We start from the raw sequence: 21473 nt of genomic DNA, 5'->3' as shown, positions 1-21473 counted from the left end.
TGTTCTACCGTTCATTATAGTTCTAGGTGGTTTTAACTTTGAGGATGAAACCTCATTGTGGGACTATTGCAATGAGAGCTTCCCCAAATTCAGTACAGCAACTTTATAGGGAAACTCTCACAACATACAGGGTGATTTTAACGAAGTCTGTGTCATTGTCTACTTTGTCTAAGTCTGCGAATGAAACCTCAATGTGTGACCATGCATTCCTCTGAAAGCTGCTAAGCAGCACTTTCAAGAAGTAATTTTATCATGCTTCATAAGAAGGGTGTGACTCTTAAGTCTTTTGGAAAAACCCTCCTACTGTTTGAAGCTGTTTGACAGTTCTAGTTGAATTATGATACACTATTAATTGAAGATGCAACCCAGCTGGTGAATCTGTGGTGTGTTACCATTTTAATAATGAAAGGCATCTTTAACTTTGTGAATTGAACCCTAGTGTGGGACCATTAAATCAAAGCTTTTAAGCAGTACTTTCATGTGGTATGTATATCATGCTGTACAAGATACTAGGTTCTAATCTGTCAGTAAACTCCTGACAAACGACCTTTAAGACCAATAGGCTTAAGAAATGTGGTTGGGGACTCACTAACACAACTCTTTGTGAATCATAGTCTTAGGGGTGATGCTGATAATACTTAAAATTTAACAAAACAGGATTTAGATTATGGATTATAACTGCTGCTTTTTAAGTAGTTGTTTAGACTCTCAGTGTCCAGAAACCCAGCCCAAGCAAACTAAATTAACCCCTTCACTCCCAAGATTTCATTAAAGAATTCCCATTATTGCCCGCCATACGATTCTTGTGATATTAGTTCAGAGAATTTGGTATTGGACCAAGTAAAATTTTCCTTTATGATATTTTTCTTTATTCTCATCACTTGTCTGCTTGATATTGTATTGATATTGTAAGGAGGAATTCTGTCTTGGTCACTCATAGAAGTTAAAGGGTTAACAAGGTGAAGTGTTTACGCAAACACGTCTCTAAAAATAGTCAGCCTCTCAACCCCGAAATTAGACTCTCCTTGAAACACTGGAATTTACATTACTGTGGGTTTATTCCTTTGTACAAGGTCAGAAACAACAGCAAAATTAACAACTGAACAAAAATAACGAAACCATTTTTACCAAAGCGTGTGTGGTTTGTACTGTAAACATTCTAAAATGACAGCGGGCACACGGTTATCAAAACCGCTGTCAATCAGGGTAAATTAGTGGCAATAATTCAAGTTAGTATAATCGGCAACTAAAGAAAATCACATCTAGGGGTTAATTTCATTTTCTTGAGAGAATATTTGACATGGGAATGCCTAGAGCAATTGTCACATTCCGAGCGAAATATGCATCCGGGGATTGACTTACAAAATTACACACCAGCGGGGCCCGCGACCTTGAAATACGTCGGCAAAGGAACAGCCTATTTGGATACAGTAAATCATTTTCCTGACTGGGTAGCCAAAAAAAAAAAAAAAAGCTTGTAAGAAAACTGCCATACTATTTTTGTCGGATTTTATACGTATACAGAGGTTACTTGAATTGAAAGAAATATTGCTGTCCGGTTCCTTAGTGGAGTTAGCTGCTACACACAGGTACTCGACAAAGCGCGCCCCTCTGTCCCTAACTAGCAGTGGATAAATTCTTAAGTAATAAGAAGGAACAGTCGAGAAGTCTCAGTAAAAGAATTCTTGTACTCCAGCTCTCGACTAACAATATTTCCGGACTTCCCAAATTGATGCAGTGTCAAAATCAAACTAAGCCCATCAACATCCTTCTTAAAAAACAACGAATTAACACCGGTAAGGGGAGTAATATACTCCGCATGAATTCAAAACATGCTACGGATTAATAATCCCTGCATGCATGTTGTGCGAAAATTCGTGCAGGTATGAGGGAAATACTCTGGCGAAGTCCTTTATTTCTTCTCTGTTATAGCACAAAAGGTAAAGAATGAATCTTTGGGTTGGCCAGATGAACCTAACTCACTTTAATACACGTTTCATTTTCATTCACTGAAACTAAAGTACGACACAAAATATATCGAAAACGAGCTCACAATATTATCCATGCTGTCCTATTTGGTGCCTGCTATATTTCAGGGACAGCTTCAACGATAGGGTAACTTCTTCTCATTTCGATCGTTAAACAAAATATAAGTAAATACAACTCAGTTTCTTCTCACCTAAATTGCATCGCTATATACTTGTTTTCAAACGTGCGCAATGCTTGTACATGACTCTCAAAGATCTACAAAGATGAGTTGATCGACACTACTACCGTTTACGTGCATATATTTCTGCAGTTTCAGGAAAAAAGTTTCTCTGTTTAGGATTTATGTTCACAGAGTAAGATTTCTTTAATTCCAAGAATTATGCTCCGGCATTGTTGTCGCGAACTTGCGATGACCGTTCAACGCCGTTTGGAACACATCAGAAAGTCGAGTTAGGCAAGATTCGTGAACTTAAACGTTCGTCCCACAAGTTGCTCCGATCAAAAGAAACAAAAAGCGACGATTAAATTCCTATTAGGGAACTTCTCCGGCAATCATGTGAGACTGTCCTTGGTCTGAAGGGTTCGCTGATACGATCTGCAGGCTCTCAGTCAAATACACTCAATTTGTTTTGCGGTTTTGTCTGGCCAAACAAAACTTTAGAAGTCATGTTGAAGTTCTGTCGAGAAGCCTCCATTTGCGAACATTACAATACGGTTTTAACCGCACACCTCAAAAGGTAGATACATTGAAGCACATTGTTTTTCATTTGCATCATTTTTACACATTAGGGTTCCATCCACAAACTTGAAAGTCAGAATCATTCTGTAGGACCAAATGTAAATACTGCTTGGCTTTATTTGAATGGAGAAAGGCTCATAGTTTATTTGAATGGACACATATTATGGTTTAATGCAAAGAATTAGTTGTAACTGTTAAGTAGCTTTCTTTTGGATGGTGACACGCGTGGGTTTTATCCACGATGTAAGAGGCACTTTACACAGCAAAGCAGTGAGTACCACATAAAATAACTGTTCAGTAGCTTTTATCCGAGTAGTTATTCTGTTGGGTTTTGTAAATAGGGGGGATGTGGACTTAACGAGTGACAAAGAACACAAGTTATTTGCTAGTAGGGTAAAATTAATTACTTCTGTTTGAGATACTTTGGAGAAATTTGTCCAACTTTACGATTTAGATGTTAGGGAGTGAAAGGTGAAAGAATGTTTTTGGAATGATGCATGGATTTCAACTATAGATGATATGAAAGGAATCGATTTGCACGAGTATACTGCAATTCAAGCAACTGTATAAACTCAGGCCAAAAAATATTTCAGGTTTCGCTTAGGCTTACCCGCAGTTAACCTGCGAAAGTCCATTCATCACTTGTCATAAGTCAAGTCTATTATTTTGCGTGACTTACGGAATTCAAGGCCGATTAGCTCATTTCCACCGAAGTAAAATGCTACTTTCGCTCAAATGTGCCAGTTTCTTATTTATTCTGGCCTTACCCACTTTATTTCGTTAAGCTGCAGTATTCGAGGGAGGTTGAAAGGCTGTTGAAGTTTGGTAAACACTACCTGGATACTTTTCACAACATGATGTTTGCAATCAGGGCCCCAGCCACAAATCCAGGTCATTTAATTTGGTGGTTTGCCCAAACAAAATTTTGTACATTTTTTATCACAGCAAGCTGTTCTCTAAAACAAACCTACAAACACCTGGTTATACCTTGCACAAATGTTTGTTTAAAGTAATTGAATTGTACAAACCTGATACATGGGGTATCACACATTCCCCAGGCAAACGATGGGGGCGGCACTGGACAATAATAAGCTTGTGTGAAAAACGCCACAGTGTGGTTAGGTACGTGATTATGAAAATCTTCGGTCTTCCGGTAGAAATGGACTACTAACCACACATGGCAACCTTTAGAACAGTTGTTGGCTCAAAAGACAAGATTGTTTTGTAAGACTAACCGTTGAGTTTTAGACGGCTTCTAAATGACGGCAATGAAATGGCGATGTTGACATAAATTTGATTTCTTCTGTGTAAAATAGATACTTTCCATCCTCTATGATATTTTCTTTTTAGCTGCAGATCTCCTTTATTTAAGCTTGTTTTCTGTGTAGCCTTTGACTTCTTTCTTTTTTTAAGCTCGTTTCATACATGGTGAGGAACAATGAGTCCCTCAAAAACGGCAAATAGTCCTCTCCTTACAATATGAAACGTAATTATGTATCATTCATGTACTTAGCTCATAAAGGTACTGAATCAAAGTTGACAACATCAAATTACAATTCAATAAAAATTAAATTTACATTTTAAATTGGATTATAGTACCCTTCGCTCTTCGTAAATCTTGAAGATTCAAATCTCTAAAGTTTCTGATTTGCTTTGGAATGAGTCAAGGAATTAACCTCCTCAAGAAAGCATAAAATGACACCAGGTGAAACTGTCAATGCCGACGTCAATTGCTTGTGTATTTTGAGCCTTTCTAGAAAGAAGCAAAGGTGATTACAAAATGATTGTGAAATAACATAAACAATTTTCTTTCTTGAAGAGGCCAAAAAAAGCTAGACGACTAAGAATAAAAGTTAGGGGGGTCTCAAAGGGGTTAACTTTTAGGCGTAAAACGGCCAAAAAATTATAGACTGAATTTCAGCCGTCTCTTCCCTTTACCCCAAGGGGGGCGCTCTCTCCCGCGCCCCTCCCTCCCCCCCCCTTGGGGTAAAGGAAAGAGACGGCTGAAATTCAGACTAAAAAAATTAGCCCTTAAGCATAAAAATTTACAAACTTTAACCGTTAGCCGTAAAAAAGTTAATCGTTGAAAACATTTTCTGGTGACAACATTGGAAAGGTATTACCGTTTGACGTAAGTTGGCCATGCCATGACCCCATTGGGACTATCAGTTAGATGACAAAGAACAGCAGTGGGAGGAAATTGATATTTCAGAGAAAAGCTTGCACTTAAGCTTAAGTTTTACTTTTTTAACCTTCCACAAGACCAAACAGAGCTACATGAAACGATGTTTGTGTTCAGTTGATTGGCATGATCTCCGAGTCATCGCTTGGCAAGCTGACTGATCGACCACGTGTCACACAACATCCTCGCGGGAGTCACGTCTGTCATCCAAACTTAGCCCACCTGGGAAGCAAATTATAAGAAGCTATCTTGTCTTGAGGCTCGTAAATAATCCATATGTGAAACTCTGTTAATTGTTTTTTGTGAAAATGGCTTTTTCTGAAATAATTTTCGTATTTCGAATTTAAAGCGCCTGCTACTTACCAAAGTAGCATACCTCATGGCCACAAACATGCCTCTTACTGACAAACATTGGTCCCTGAACTAATGCCAAGAGCTAATGGGTCTGTTAATTTTAAGCTTTAAAGCTCTCTGGAGATTCTTACCTGTTACAATACACAGGACAAGTGAGCTAGACTTTGACATGATCAAGGGAAATAAAACAATCTGGCAAGTCTTTCCGTTTTCCCTCACAGGTTAATCCCCCCTCTTATCGGGCAAAGCTTCCACTATGAGCAGATAGACATCGTAAAGTCCATTGAGTTCAAATGAACTGTCCTTGAATACGTGCCTAAACCCATTAAACGACGATCGTTTTTTTGACATAGCTGACAGATTAAATCCGATAAAAGGAAATGAGTGATGTGTATGACAGGGCGCTGTAGGTTTGGTGAATGCCATAAGAGAGAAGAATTCTAATGCTGATTAATTTGAAGACCACTTGTCCTCTCCTACTGAAGGGCCGTTTGAGCACGTTCGCGCGTTTTCCGTGCCAGATTTCTCCTAAATCGGGGTTTACGAGACGGAAAAATGACCTCTGGGTCGTGTGTGATGTTTTACGTCAGACTGGCCTCTTAATCCGCTGTCACTAACAACACTGAACACTCATGCAGCTACTTTGGCATTTCCGTTGAAGGAAATCAATTTTGTTATTGTTTGTCTTGTAAAGTATTGCACTTATCTAAATTATTTTTAAACTCTTACGGATCAGCACCTCAGCCAAGAACCAATCATAAGACTGTCTGTCTAGTGTTAACGCAAGGTCCACTCGATAAGGTCCCGCCCTAATTTCCTTTATTTTGCCACACGCAAAAGCTAAACAGGACAGCTTGCTCGAATTAGAGATATCTTCTGCGTCTTGTATACAACGCAAGAACTATGGCTCAGCTAGGTTCAAGGCAAATCATTACTTTCTCCATTGACGGTATCCTAAGCTCTGGTAATGAAGAGCAAAATCTTAGAAGAGGCTCGGTGGATTATCGAGAAGACATCATAAAAACGGAAACATTTCCATCTACTGAGAAGTCAACAGCACATGTCGAAATCGACGCGGCAAGAACGAACGACAATAGCCCTGATTATAAGTTGGATAAACATTGTGGTAAGTATGAAAATTTTGTTTTCATGGGATATATTTTTTTCAGAGATTTCAATGTATTTCCGCATCGTATTTTGGGAGAGCCACAACGTTTAAGTGCTTAACGCACTTTTCAAAGTACAGGAAAGAGAAACATTAGTTGCCTCTCAGCGTTTTAAAGCTTTGAGCAGTAGTTGAAAAGCAAAGATAGGAAATTAATCTTGTCGATGTTGCTGTAATTTTCTTCTTTATCACTGCTTGATGAACACGACGTTTTCGGCCGGTACAATTTCCTTCGCTTTTGTCTCACACATTGAAAATTGCGAAGCTTCCACAGTTTTCATTCCGCGTGATCACTACCTGAGCAACAATTCTCTTCTTTTCGTGATCGTTCTCATTTACTGAGGGTCTGGCAAAGGCTAAAAGTTGTCCATTAATTGCTTTTTAAGAAAGGTTAACTCGGTCAAGCTGTATATCATTATTTTTAGAAGTGGGAAATGAAAATATTATTTCTCTGAAAGGTGTTCGAATCCAATTAAAATAGCATCGAGAAGGACTAAATTGGATAATGTTTTAACCAGATCATCCGAATATTCCTACATCCACTCTTCATTACTAACTGATAACTTCAATATCATGTTCATTAGGAGATCAAAGAAAGCTCTGTGTTATCGCACACGAGCAGGGCCTTCGTAGGAAATTAAAATCCGTATTTCAGCTTAGTGACTATCACCAGGCTTTCAAGCGGAACCCACGCGTTCTCATATCTCACAACATACTTTACAAATCGTCTTCTCTTCTATTCTTTCTCTGTATTTCAATCCAGTTGTGACTTTGAGTTATGGACAAACGCATGAGAGAATATTTCTTTGGGTCAATTTGACATGTTAGCGATGTTTTTGATCACTTCATCTTCCCTCTCCGGAAGAAATTAATTGGCCTCATTCAAACAGAAATAACTGTCCGTATTTACTCTTTCGACGTGCTTCTTCAAGTAGCCTTCAAACACGTTAGTTCAGTTTTCTCAGTTTTATTCCATGTTGAGCTTAAGTGGATTTCAGTTCAAATCAAAACGTGACAAGCATAAAAAATGCGTGAAGCACTGCATTTATCACTGTCTGACGAGAAAGCCCTGTGGTTAGGATTAAAATTCAAACGTAGACAGGAAAAACGCAACAACTTTCTAATAATCTTATCTTAAACACGCCAGCTCAAGAGCAACAGAATTGGTACAGTTTTCTATTAGCAATATCATGAACCTCTTAAGTCCTTGAACAGTGGGTTTTAAAGGCGAAAGCTGAAATACTATTAACATGCATTGTTGAGAATTACAGAATAAAAGATCATGAAGTGAAATACTTGAACCACTTAACAAATAAGACTGGGGAGAACCTTGGAAATTTAGGGTATGTGTAAAGATGGAGGGAATCTCATGCAAATTAAGTAATAAATGTTTTTACAATGAGTTTAAATTGAGTTGTCGAGCGACGCGATAACTGTCAAATTCTGTAAAATTCTGGTAAAATCTTGGTCACTTTAGACAGAAAATGTCATAAAATCGTGCCAGTAGAGTCATTCATGCTGGTTCGTCTGACAACTTGGGCGCCATTTGTCTAAAAGTGGTTCTTTGACCCCACGAGATTACACTCACTACAGATTAGAAGGTGTAAATGTTTTAGAGGTAGGCGGAGTTGCGTTCTTGAGGCACTCTTGGATCGAAGTATTATTATTTTAACCAAGACACGCAATGATTTTATTATCAAAGGTGTTGTTCATTTTAGCTCATTTTTCACACCGGTGGACACTCTATTTCGGGAAAGTGACCTAGTCAAGTCATAACTTGTCAAGTCTCAAATGAAAAAAGGTTGTAAACTGTTGCATGCCTATAAATCTGGAACAGTGGGTCACAAAAAATGGTAAAAATGTGGCCCGAAGGATTGATTTGTTTTCAAGAGTCACGCGTATCACTAGATCGACACACAACTGGCCTTTGAGACCATATGTCTACTTCCACGTTCATGGTTAAGATCTTCATTAGATATTAGCTGATTTTAACTTGTGGGGAAACAAACAAAGCAAAATATGTTGGTAACTGCTGGAATCGATGAACTGAATAAGGTTTAAACAAGTTGACCAAAAATAAAGACTGACTCTGGCCTAACCGATCATGCGCACCACAAGCGCCGAATAAGTTGAGCTGCTAATTCTCATGTTTGAACATGTACAGATAACGTCAAAGCATTGTTTTCATTTATTACTCGCCCTCACATGAATAAGTGAAAGAAATGGTTTTTCCTGGTGGTTTTTCGGCGTTGTTGAAGTTAGAGTTTCCAAAAAAAGTATCTTTCTACGCACAGCTCCGTGAGTAACAAACAAGCTTAGTAGTTTTAACTAAAAGCGTCTTCGTTGTATGCAAAGGATCCATGCAAGAGGTTAGATTTTCTGTCTTGAAAAAATGACCGAAGCGAGGTTCTGTATCGAGCGAATGGACTGAGCTGTGTTGTTGGTGCTTTAAGAAATAATTGCCATTATTGGGATGTCTACTGGTTTTGCTAGCATGAACAATTTAAGTTCTATAGTGGGCTTTTTTCTGCGCTTTCTCAACGAGGTCATAGTGAGCTGTGGCAGAAATTGGAGAGTACACGTACGTTTAAGTATTGCACTGATTTAGCTTTGATGAGGAGAAGGATATGTCTGGTTTTGGTGGGTAGAACGATCTTTGACTACAAATCTTCATGTCCTTGTCATTCTGTAATGAATTTATAAAACAGTAACCCTGAGCGCTCCTAAGATTATGGCACGACTGATTATATTTGGGAATTTTCAACCTGTTCATTATTACTTCTCGTAGAGGGTAGACCTCACTCTTTGCAAGTTAAGCCAACCTGCAACTCCGCAGTTTTTGACGGTCAAAGGACCTATCAGTACCATCTGCATAGAGCTAAAACTTTCAATGATCAAAACAGTCAACTTTTTAAAACTTTTTTCGATGATTCATGATCTAGCTAAGCCCCCTAGGAGAAAACTAATTTGCTGATGAAGCAAGAGATCGATCATGGCGTCCTAATAAGGTCGACAGAACCTCAGTTACTGGTTGGGCAAATCATGAAATCCGGCTAACTGATAATCTAACCACAGTGGTGCCGAGTCATTGCAATTGCATTTTTACTATTAGTCTGGATATATCAACAAAGTTGAAATGGTAAATTGGCCACCGTAACGATTACAAAAGCTGACGTTTCGAGCTTTAGCCTTTCGTCGGAGCGAATAGAGGAATTGTGGGTTGAGTGTGCAGAAAATGGAGCTACGTTATTGGTGGGAACATGGCAACGAGAAAAACATGAATAAATTAGTGGAATGAAAAGCGTTCGTTGATCCCTGTGGGATCTCTTTTTTTTTACTATTAGGATTGCTGTAACTGGCTATGCGCGTGTACTGGCCAAAAGAGTGAATGGTTTAAGACGATTGTATCGTTTCAACTAATGGCTTTCCATTAAACGGTTTAGCACGGTTTACAGTCCTAATACTAGTAAAGATTAAATATGATTATGTGAGACTTTAGTTTCAGGGTCTTAATATAATTGAGAAGAATATGCTATCTTTCTATAACATCAAGAAATGGTTAGATATTCTAGTCTTCTCGGATAGGGACGAATAAATGGAGGTCCCGTCTCCTGCAGGGTTAGGGGCAGGAGACGTTAATTTCCCACACACGAGATTACTGTGTGATGGATGTCCTCCCCTGGGGTGGGATGGGTGGGTAACAGGACCCCTTCCTGTATAAATAAAGATGTCTACTACTATAGCACTACGCGCAATTTTCTTATAAGTTACTGGTCTCTATATTGATAAACTAGCTATATGAACTCAATCGATGATGATGAACTGTAATAATTTGTTCTTTTCCTCGCAGAATCCGGGATTAAAGAAAAAGAAGGTGATACGGATTCCCCAGCTACCACCAAGATGAAAGCGTCAAATAAGAAGAAGAGACGCGTCTTATTTTCAAAGGCTCAAGTATACCAATTAGAAAGCAGATTTCGCGTTCAAAAGTACCTTTCAGCTGTTGAAAGAGATCAGTTAGCAAGGATGATCAACCTGACGCCTTCACAGGTGAAAATTTGGTTTCAGAACCACCGATATAAGAGTCGTCAACAAATTAAGCATGATGGACAGTTCGAGGACGATCCCAAGGTTCCATGCGGGGGACACTACCATCCCGCAGAGGTTCCTTGCTTACAACCATGCCCTTATTACGAGCCTCGGGACACAATCAATTCATTCTCCTCGGCTTTTATGCCTTGGTCTTCAGTATGTCCAGCCTCTTCACTGGCTCCAGTTAACACTTTCTCGTTCTCATCACCTCCCACTCAACATTTTGTACGCTATCCCTCGTGCCAATATGAAAGCCAAAGACAATCGCTGTATCCTCCAGTTTTTTATTAATTTCACCTTGTTCGGACACTCCACGAGAAAATTCGCAGTTTACGAAACCGCCCTGCGTCATTTGGAGGACAGAATTCATCCATTCTAGAGTTATTTTGCTTGAATTGCTCTTTTTTAGACCATTCAATCATCTTTTTAATCACTCTACGTTAACTCAAGGCCATAACTTTTCGAGAACGTTTATGAAATATTGTTGCGTTTTACAAGTATAATGTTTAGCTTTGCATTAACAAGTCTAAAATGTCAAGGAAAAATACCATGCGCCTCTCTCTCGCAATGTTGAGTTACCATCTTAAAATTTACTGTGATATAACTCTCATCTCGTTTTATTTTTGGAAGCTAAAACCTTTTTTGGAAACATGGGGTTGTACTCAACTCTATTTTATTCTCGTTTCATTTATAATGATCCGATGAACAAAGCTTGTTACGCAACTTCGCTTGAAGGAGATTCTTTTTTTTCTTATGAAGAATGTACATACTACTAGCTACTCTGTAAATAAAGACTGAAAAGAATTCTACGAGGTATCTCCTTTTTTCGTCCACGTTCCTCACCTAAAAAATGCAATATTGCGTGTTAATTGTTTCATAGCTTTCGCTGAGTAGTTGAGCCAATTACGTCAGGAAGTTTGCTCTTCAATAGAGTCAAACAAGAATTTGATGGTGCACCCAACTTTATCCCTATATATTCAATTTACTCTACTTAGTAATGCAATATTTCTTAAATTGCCCTGTTTTAAACACTTTTTTCGAGTGAGTGGAAATTGCTTTCACAAACTCATGCTGCTACCACTACATCTTGGGCTTAGCTTAGTATATGTCAACTAAAGTATCCAATTCTCAGTACCTGTAACTTTCTTTTCTTTTGGCGAGTATTTGCAGACGAGATGGGACACGCTCAGCACGGAATTATTTCACTTTTTGTAGCGGCAAAGCTTTACTGATATCATCCCGGAAAAATCGCATGTTCTTCGCACTTGTATATGCGACTCCTTCATGGATAGCATAGCCTTGCATGCAGACCTAAATGAGATCGCGAAATCTGATTAACATTACCCTTCTTATCCTATCTTGCGGAGGGTTCTACTTTATTTCCTTTTAAACTTCACGTTTCCTTGAAAGCGTTAGTGATAAGAACCATTCAACCAACATGCAAGCACGCTCAGCTTCAGGTGACATGCTCACGGCTCATCTCCCTCCCAAGATCATGCATTACCTTGAAACGGGTATAGGAGAATTATGAAATATATCGAGGTGATATCTGGTACGTACTGTGCATGAAATTATAGGATTCGAGTATTACATCGCTAATTTTGTAAGATCTCAATTCATCGTTTGGGAAAATAGCCCTCACAGAAAGAAAGGCTAAAGAAGTTAGTGTTGGAAAGCTCAAGTCAATCACACGCAGAGAAATCAAAATCGAGAATGAAGGAAATGATCGCCTACTAAAGAAGCTTTTCACTGTTGAAAAAATTTCGTCATCACTACTACATGAAATGTATCGAGAAAAGTGCAGGGAATATGCATACTGTGATGGTTAAGATAAACAGAGAAAGGGTACTCATAGTCTTTCATTGGAAGGAACATCAACCAAGTTTCATATATCAAACAGCTTGACAGGAATTGAAACTCACAAAATTGGCGGAAATTAATTGGAAACTAATGCTGAAAACAATACTCCTTAACTAGTAAGTTTTAAACGCGTTTCCCCGCATGTACTGGCGTAACTTCATCCCGCTCACCTGTTTGTTTGAAGAAGGGAATTGGAGACTGACCCAATCGATAGCCATGGCTTAATCACAACTCTGCTGAAAGGTGCAACATTTATGCGTTGAAGCACAACCTTGTAAGTCCATTACCAAATAAAGCTTCAAATCGAAAAAAGAAAAACATTTGATTCTTAATATAGCCACTTTTAAGAAAGAATTTTGAAACGAGGAACCTTCTTCTAAAGTTAGCCACTTAGTATGTTCATAATCTTGTGCAAGGATGTTTCAACACTTTAGGTCTGGATGAAATTCAAGTGTGTGGAAATTACTCGCTGTGCAAGGTGGTTCTTAGCTGGATCAAGCCCTGGTGTAAGGCCTCCATACTGATGGTACTGAACATTCCTTTCAAGCAGTATTTTTTTATGATATAAATGAGAATAGTTTTAAATTTAAAGGGTAAAAGGCATGAAACCTAGTATGTTACCGATCAAACAAGAGTTAGTCATTATGCAACTAGGTCTCTTCCATGTGTTATTGTTTGTTAAAAAAACGGATTACTAAAATCCAAGTTGGCACCATCATGATAAGAGCTACTAAGCTACACTTGCACGAACACTCGATTTGCACAAGGTGGTTTTAACTAAGCCCCGGGATAAATCCCAAGTCCCCCGGCTCACCTTTTCATGCCCAAGAGCTGAGTGAAGAATACATGATTAAGTAGGCAACATAAAAGTAAAACGTTTAGAATATGAAAAGTCGGCCATTTGTCTTGTAAGAGTCGAAACAGTATTCTTATTTTTTTTGGGGGGGGGGGGGGGGAAGAGGGCAGAACAGGAGGTGACAGAGTTATCCTCTTTTTGACAAGAGCTTTTAACGATGAAAAGTTAATGTTGTTTTTATAGCCATTATGGCGACAATTAGTTTTTTCGAGGAGTAGAAAATATTCGTGGCATTGAAAAGCCAGACATTTGAAAACGAATCTCCTGTCTGGTTTGTGTCCCTTGAAATCCTCTTAATCCATAATCGGTCTAAGCCTCATTCACTGCAACCAACACATCACGGAAATAAAAGCTAAATCTCGAAACGAAAAAAGACATCTAATTCAGCAAATAAGATAACGAGATAGCTCTCTATTTACTCTCAAGAAATCTTTTCTAATCGTTACCGAACTTACAACCTCGTAACTGAGATGAGTGCGTAAGTATGAATGAACACAAAGGTGTTTCCGTATCGAACTTTCGAAAATCCTTGATTTTCTGATATAGTAATGCTCCGCGGAAATTTCTGGGCTACTTACCGCGGAAACGATCTTGTTTGTATGACGTGATTCACCCAACGTTTTAAATGAGAATTAGTTTTTAAACCTAAAGCAGAGCGGAGCAGGTGAAACCCACGAAGCCGTAAAGGACGTCCCCTTACTTGCGACGTTGATAATTAATTCAGGAAGTGGGACTTGCAAATATAAATTCCAGACGAGTCTAGAAGGCTACACATTTTACCGCCTTTTTTGACCCACATTTGTTTTTCCTTTGTTGCTGACGAGTAACTGCCTCACGTAGTCAGGCAGAATACTGAGAGGTTCTCAGCCGCCCACCGCTGGTTTCATATTGCAAATTCCCAGGGATATTTTCTGTATTCCCCCTCCTCCTTCCCCTCCTGTCCCCTTACGCCTTCCTATATAAGTCGAACGTGAGCCGTTAAATGCGCAAAGAAAGCCAGGTAGACTGTAATTAAATATTTCCTTCCACAAAGAGATTTAGAGCCACTCACCAGGAAAGGGGGTCGTTTAACACATTGAAAAACCGGAGCCACTGATTATAAATTTCATGAGCTGTAGGCTTTTTCGTGAAGCGCGCGCACATACCGACAAAACTACCGCTAGACTTAGCGTCGCGGGCTGAAGTCTCCGATGAACGAGCGAATTTGTCTGGTGTTACGAATTATACTCACGCACCCTTATGTCTACCTTCATTAATGATATTAAACAACAAGTACTTGTGCTGTCTGGGACTACGAAGCTTTCGTTTTTAGAACTTCTTGACAAGTTTCGATTTACTGACGAGAACTTCCTCCCACTTGGCCTTCCGTTTCATGGCCATTTTAAGAGCCTTTGTTTTATCAGAATTGTTCCAAAGATAAGGTCACTCCTCTAAAGACATAAAACTCTTTTCTATGTGGCTATGTGTTTTATTGATTTAATCTGTTCATGAACATGACAAGACTTGCTACAAATGAACAAGTATGGTTCCATCCTACGGGAGCTGCGTTTAGCCGCTCAGCAAAGGATTTAGTAGTCCTGTTAAGTGTGGACAGACGAACATTGATATGACTTGCACAATTCACTGAAAAGGCAGAAGTTCTTCGCAGAATGTTTTACAATGAACGAAACATGAAAACACGAGAGCAAAGGCAACATTTGAGATAAAAGAATAGTAGATATTGTTTCGCGGGCAAGACCGTAAACACTTCACAGTACATTTCACGTGCAAAAAGTTCCAGTGGATTACGCGACGTAAGAAGAGGTATCTGTTCATTATAGGAGAATGCACTCTCTTAGAGGTTATTCAGTGTGTTTTTTAAGGCCGATAACAACAGAAGGTTATCCGTGCAACTTTATCAACTACAAAGGGAGAGTATTACCACGGCAAATCCTCTGATATTCATCAGTGGTATCACTGCAGCATCAGTTTCCCCTAGCAGTCAAATATATAACCGATACAGGTCTCCTTTCTAAGAAAGTAACTTGTATAAGGCCTCTTAGATTTTACTATCGTTTTGAATGTACGTTTTAAATGACTTTTTTCTTCAAATTCATTTTCATGTTAGCGTGCGTTATCTCTTTCCGATAATCTTGCCTGTCTGTTCTCACGATATGGCATGAACGATAATGCTGACGGCAGACTCCATTTTTTTTTTTTTTTTTATTACAGCTACATTCATCTATCATTCATTCTGTACACGAACAAAAACGGTCATACTACGCGAATCTACGCCTTGACGTGAGCAACCACACCTGATCAAAGATGAAGTACAATGGTGGAAGACAAACATGTCATATCATGTGCCTTCAGTACAACTTTCGTGTTCTGGGACTAAGTTTTCGAAGTGATACTTAATATTTTGGTTTTGGAGAATGTTACATATGTGTGAGATATCGAATTCTCTGGCTTGGGCCGAATACAACTATAACACACGAAAAGTTATGATCCGAAACAAGAAGCAACAACTGAACGCGATTCATGGAATGAAAAGTTAGCTCAAGCAGCGGTGAAACTTCAAAGGAGTTGTTTCAATCAATGTCTGCGATACCTGGGCCTATAGTTTCTGATATGCTTTCTTTTTTCATAATTCTCGAACAAAAGAAGAGAAATTAATTTTGGAAAATAAATAGTTATCTGAGAGACCGACATACATTTTATGAACGCCACAGAGGAATTTCAAAGAACATTTTTGTCATTGTGTATTAACATGGTAATGTCATTTCACGCTGATCTTTCGCAATAATAATTTAAGTGACTTAGTACCTGTAACAATTTGGGAACAGCAGGTCTTGCATATGAATCACCTTTCAGGTAGAAGTAACAGTTAATTACACAGGGTAAAAAAAAAACAAGAATTATATCTTTCCCCTTTGACAGTTGAGTCCTTCCAGTTTAAACGCTGAGATGATTTGAAAAGATTGGGGTTTTTAAGGCTTTTAGCCAAGAGTGTATGTGCTCGTGTGTTTTTAAACCCTTTGAGGTTCCCAGTATCAAACGCAGATAAACCAAGACAGCTGAAGTGATGAACTTTGTAAACTTTCTTTGTTATTCTAAACCGCTACAAGGTGTGTGTACTCTCGGAGAAAATTTGACCATACCTGTCGAGACATCGCAAAGATTTCTCGATTTATTTCTAGTAGAAATTATCATTCCAATCTTGAATTAATGACTATTGGTGTATATTCTATTAAGCGGAGTTACAAAAGCCCTTTATTACTTTTAACTGTATTTCTTTATTTACTATTTTTCTGTCAATACTGTAAGTAGCTGCCTTTTGAAAATACTTAGCGACATTGGAATTCTAAAATGTCTCTAATTTTCAAAGCGTAATCGCTTAAATCTGGCCTTGAAGACTCAATTTTAAAGATTAACTCCTTGTTAATCATTTTAACGCAAACCAGAGCTCTGTAAACACTGGCGTTAAGCTGCAAATTTGGAAATTTTCCTTGGGTGTCAAACAATGGTTGTTGACATCGATATGAATATTGCGCGTAATGCCCAACACACCCCTTGAAGAAAAGGTCTTTCTCTCGTTTTCCCGCTCGCCCAGCTTTGGTCAATAAAGCAGCCTCCGCGAAAGATAATTTCAAACCGTGTCGCAAATCTATTTTAAAGCGACAGTAGAGATGAAGGCCGCGCTTGGCACTTAAGATAGAGTTCCGCGCCAATCTCTACGGACCAAGGTTATAACGAATGCACTCTTATCATTACTTATCCCTCTTACCGCGAAAATACGTAGAGCTTAAGAATCGCCGCAACGCTCCGCCTAAAAAGATAACATCACGTTCCCAACATCTTTAAATCCTTTTTTTTTCCAACGAGGTTTGAGATCCTATAATAGACGTTGATCATGTCTCAAGAAACCCACGCAAAGGAGACTGACAACAATGAAAAAGCTTTTCTTTGTTGGCGCAAAGTGCGTCCGGTTGATTTCTTTTCGTACACTGAGAAGTTTATTGTTATTTAATGGCCAGTAGAAAAGGATTTCCTAATCCCTGAGTTTGTCAGTGGCTCTTACATATTACTTAGTAGATTACGAAATCTTAAGATCATATAGAACTTGTTTGCCAAGATCTCGGCAAATATTGCAATTCTATGTTAACCCAAACCGTTGTCACAGAGCTTTGACTCGAAGACATTAAAACTCTCAACATTAAACATCCAGCAGTGAGGATTTATCAAACGTTTCGCGCCTATGGTGAAAATCTTAACGCTTCTGTTCCTAGAGTCCTTGTCGGCAGAGAATGAAGTATTTCATGAGCGGGAATACAAATAGATATGACCGGTAATCTTTTGTACATAAGCTAGTATTGCACATGGCGAAACTTCAAGAACTCTTCAAACGAAGCTTAAACCCTAAAGCTTTTTCAGAGTAAACTTGGCCACCAGCTTAAGAACACAGACTGTTCTGTTTCATCACAGATTCATCTGGCAAATTTTGAACGTTAAAAAGCGATAATCTTAAAGGTATTACACCAAACGTCTCATGTTGAATGGAATACAAAATATTAACCCCTAGAGTAACAGCTAAGTTGTATAAACACGAACGGGATTAGGTCTTCGGTTGCGTTAGTAGCGTCAAAATAACCAACTTGAACGCTATTTACTGAAGCATTACCCTAATCTAAGAAAAGCCCCAGAAGCGATTATTGTATACAGCGGTGCTCGAGTACAGGAAAGGCACTGGAGGATAACCGGCGAAGCCATTACTGAATTCCTGCCTTGGAGTGGCTACAGTTCTATGTCTATAACAAGGTTGGCCTTCGTGTACTAGAACGGGGACAGGAACAAGTCTCGGGCTCATGAAAGGCAGGGCCTCGCTCGCAAGATGTCCTTTATCCCCGATTTGCTTCTTGAATTTATACCGATGGTTCTGAAACCATATTTTGACTTGCGTCGGAGAGAGGTTTATAAGTCGAGCTAACTGCTCCCGTTCTGGCGCAGAAAGGTACCGCTGCTGTCTAAAGCGTCTCTCAAGTTCGAAGATCTGCGCCTTGGAGAATAGCACTCTTCGTTTTCGCTTTTTGGTGTTGGGAATTTCCGTTTCAGGGTCATTTTCGTTTTCGTTGATAAAATCCTCTTCATCGAGTCTCCCTGTGGAATCAGCTAGAAATAAAAGGAAGAAAAATGTTTAAAACGGAAATGACGATCGACGAACAGAAAAACAGAATGCAGGAACGCGGAACACTGACGCAATTTACCCGAAATGTTCAAGCGGCGACATTTTTCGCACGCTTGGTGAAATTTATTTTGTGCGGTGCACTTTTTGCAAAGTTTGTTTATGTCCTGCGCGTTAAATCCAAAACATGAAAATTTTCTTTTGTATGTAACCCTTGGTTAAGTACTTGATGCGCAATTTAAGAATCTGGCAAGTAGAATATTGCGATTGTGGCACTTGAGTCTCCACTTATCGACTAAAATAGAATTTAAGGAGCCAACAGAAGACAACTAAATTGTGGGGAAAATATAGGAAATATTAGCTGCGACAGTACCTTCGTAAGATTTTTCCGTTCCACGAGCTGGACTTGAATCTGGAGAACTGCTGTTACGTTCTTCACTCTTGGACGTACCGATCTCTTGATGTCGCAGTTCTTCAAGGCTCAGGCTGGTTACATTTTTGCGAATTTTGTTTCCCTGCGTTCTTCCAAACTTGCTCTCCTCAAGGGCGAGAATACTGTCTATCGAAAACGAACTCATTTCAACCGAGTATCCGGCTATCGAGAACGGTACTGAGTTCAGAGTTTCATTGAGTCGATCATTGTAGCTCGCGCTCTAAAATATGCGTAAGGTTTGAAATGGACGAGACATGTGTCAGTTTCAGTGGGAGTGGCCGTAGTTCTTAAGTGTGAAGAGTGTGACAGTCATGTTATGTCACTAGCTGATCAAATGATCCTTTTTCGGGCAGCTTTATCTACGATTTGACACTGTCGCTTGTCAACACGCGATTAGACGTAAAGAGAAACATTAATTAGATGTATTGCGATCAAGTCTGCCTTCACCAGTAGTAGCATACTTGATGTTATTGCTGAGGTTTTCTTTCCGGTGACGGGCGATTGGGAGTAATTGGAAATTTGAAAATTAGAGCTTCCGTGGCAGTCGTTAATACCTTTGATTTCACAGCAATTTTTCTTAAACATTTCTATTGTTAAAACTGTCATTACGTTCAACAGTTACAAACCCTTTGAGTACATAAAACGCGAGCTCTTTGAGGTTGCCATTTCAATTCAGTGTTGCCTGCCCGCCCCTTCGTTATACTATAATTACTGAGCGTACTTTAGATTCACTTATCAAAAAAGATTAGTGCAAGGCGTAAGTACAAAATCAAACACCACCTAAAGAAAAAAAAAAAATGCAGCATATCAGCCTAAAAAAAAAAAAAAACTGAAGAAAAACCAATTACAGCACTAAGACGTAGTTGTGAGCTCAGTGTTTTGGTGTACTCTCGCGCGTGTGGCTTGTTTACACAATGAGCGACGGTGTTTGTGCGCTGATTCCTTTAAGCTTTCGAGAAGTTATATTGTCTGTCGTTCTAAATCTGTGGTTAACCTAGGCGTGAGTACTGAATGCAAAGAATGGCTACCTAAAAGGGCTGAAGTGGCTTCTTTCACGTAATATGAAGCCGCAAGACGCCAAACGATGTACAAGTAGAAGGCAGTGTTTTATTGGTCGAGGGTTGTTGTTTGTGAAAACGTGCAATTAAAGACTCCTTAAGGCAGCACATGGTCTGGTTAAAAGCTTGTACTTGTGCGCGCAGATTTGAAGCACATGCAATTATCCTCGGAAGCACATTTAATTTCGAGATGAAAGTGATATCCTGAATTGATTCTTCACAACAGTCACTTTCAAAAATACGACAACACAAACTTGGCAGACAATTCAGCTCTTTACATTGAAGTTTATTGCGATGGCAACCCGTGAAATCTTTGACTTCGAATAATTCTTTCATTACTATGAAACTAATACTCCTTAATGTGATAATGCAGTCTTGTTGTCTTTATCACTTTGGCAAAAGGAAATTTGCTGGTGAACTTTCGTGAAAAGGAAGAAATGGATTTCGGAAAATAAAATTTCTGAGGGAATCTCGTTTTCATTAGGAAATTTCTTAGTTGAGCAACAAAATTAACATACCAAAACAGCTTACAAGTCAGACGTTAATAATAAAGGGAAAAGATCGTCCATCTTAGAATTAGACAAAACTTATGGAGCCACATTTCTGTGGACGAGTCAATATAACCCCTGCCGAGATTTTGTTGATTCAGGGCTGAAAGGGACTTGAGACTTTTTAAACATGTAAGTGTAAAAATTATTGACCGCGCCAGAGTCGGAATATCTCTCTCCCTTTCTCTATCTCTTCCTATGCGGTGTAGAGCCGTGCAATACAATCCAGTATTTACCAAACTTATGATAAAAGTAATCCAGTATCAATACCTGACATCATTTTAGAACCACTTTCACTTGGAGTTTTAAAGACTTACCAAGGCTATTTATCATATAAATTGTATTTTTATCGCGACTAAAATACTTGTCATCTCACACTTCCTGACTTTTGAGTGCTTTTCAAAAACAGACTCCCAATGTCAAATATCACTTTAGCAACGTAAACACTGTCACCACACGAAATTGTTCAGTTTAATTCGGGACATCTCATTAATTTTCAAAGAAGAAAACAATGAACAGGAAACAAACCCTCAAATTGGTCTCCTTTTGTGCCTCATTCCAGAATTCCTTATTTGCGGATTTCCTTTCCACGCTTAACAAAACACGCAATTCTCACCAAGCTTATCCATCGTAGAAAGAAATACTCGCGGATTCATATGTTCCCTTTTTCAGTTTTACTTATTTTCCGTAAGTTTTTTCGCTGAAAAGCGTCTTTTCATTTCCATCTCTGAAAAATTTTGCAAAAAATGTAGACTTGCCATATCCTTTTTTTCAATAAATCATCCACTTCAAGATTGTTTTCCTGGGGTGGCCTAGAATTTTAGACGAGTCAGTTGAAAGGTGCAAGCAGCTTATTGACAAAAGCGCTAAAAGAATTCTATAAATCCATCAAACGTTTTATACATCACTGTCTAAATAAACACACGTATCAGAAATCAATGCGATTACGGATTTTTTCCAAATGCGTGCTCCAATTGCTGAAGAAAATTTGGTTCGCTTTGCCGCGGATATGTTTAAGGTCAACTCCTCGAGAACT

The 21473-nt window shown here is 38.9% G+C and overlaps 2 protein-coding genes and 2 long non-coding RNA genes across 8 annotated transcripts; 2 read left to right on the top strand and 2 right to left on the bottom strand.

The window, feature by feature from the left end:
- Nucleotides 1-1969: 1969 nt before the first annotated feature.
- Nucleotides 1970-14485, bottom strand: LOC111333336 (uncharacterized). Of its 5 annotated transcripts, none has more exons than XR_015995392.1 (3): nucleotides 12552-14485; nucleotides 11657-11832; nucleotides 1970-5132 (listed from the first exon to the last, which is right to left on the bottom strand). It is a non-coding gene; the product is annotated as an uncharacterized LOC111333336 (long non-coding RNA). The 5 variants fall into 5 exon arrangements; XR_015995390.1 differs by lacking the exons at nucleotides 11657-11832; nucleotides 12552-14485 and adding an exon at nucleotides 5274-5412 and having other exon boundaries at nucleotides 1970-2812; nucleotides 3757-5132; XR_002695139.2 differs by lacking the exons at nucleotides 11657-11832; nucleotides 12552-14485 and adding an exon at nucleotides 5274-5412 and having other exon boundaries at nucleotides 1970-4481; nucleotides 4852-5132.
- Nucleotides 6096-11330, top strand: LOC111333334 (uncharacterized). The gene is made up of 2 exons (XM_022938881.2): nucleotides 6096-6390; nucleotides 10280-11330. Exons 1-2 carry the CDS (start codon nucleotides 6168-6170, stop codon nucleotides 10810-10812), a joined length of 756 nt encoding a protein of 251 aa, XP_022794616.1. The 5' UTR covers nucleotides 6096-6167; the 3' UTR covers nucleotides 10813-11330.
- Nucleotides 14486-14498: 13 nt separating the features above from the next.
- On the top strand, nucleotides 14499-15919 carry LOC148716994 (uncharacterized). The gene is made up of 2 exons (XR_015995395.1): nucleotides 14499-15040; nucleotides 15449-15919. It is a non-coding gene; the product is annotated as an uncharacterized LOC148716994 (long non-coding RNA).
- Nucleotides 15920-17209: 1290 nt separating this feature from the next.
- Nucleotides 17210-19088, bottom strand: LOC111333362 (homeobox protein XENK-2). Its single transcript, XM_022938908.2, has 2 exons — nucleotides 18772-19088; nucleotides 17210-18385 (listed from the first exon to the last, which is right to left on the bottom strand). Exons 1-2 carry the CDS (start codon nucleotides 18974-18976, stop codon nucleotides 17904-17906), a joined length of 687 nt encoding a protein of 228 aa, XP_022794643.2. The 5' UTR covers nucleotides 18977-19088; the 3' UTR covers nucleotides 17210-17903.
- Nucleotides 19089-21473: the final 2385 nt, after the last annotated feature.

Source organism: Stylophora pistillata, chromosome 14 (assembly GCF_964205215.1).
Source record: "Stylophora pistillata chromosome 14, jaStyPist1.2, whole genome shotgun sequence".
NCBI lineage: Eukaryota > Metazoa > Cnidaria > Anthozoa > Scleractinia > Pocilloporidae > Stylophora > Stylophora pistillata.
Note: the sequence above shows the minus strand (reverse complement) of the source record. Positions and strands in the feature narration are given on the sequence as shown.

Coding starts and splice junctions, on each gene's coding strand:
- LOC111333362 (XM_022938908.2), bottom strand. CDS start 18,976: ATGAGTTCGTTTTCGATAGACAGTATTCTCGCCCTTGAGGAGAGCAAG. Junction 18,386..18,771: donor AACGGAAAAATCTTACGAAG/GTACTGTCGCAG, acceptor TTTTATTTCTAG/CTGATTCCACAGGGAGACTC.
- LOC111333334 (XM_022938881.2), top strand. CDS start 6,168: ATGGCTCAGCTAGGTTCAAGGCAAATCATTACTTTCTCCATTGACGGT. Junction 6,391..10,279: donor TAAGTTGGATAAACATTGTG/GTAAGTATGAAA, acceptor TTTTCCTCGCAG/AATCCGGGATTAAAGAAAAA.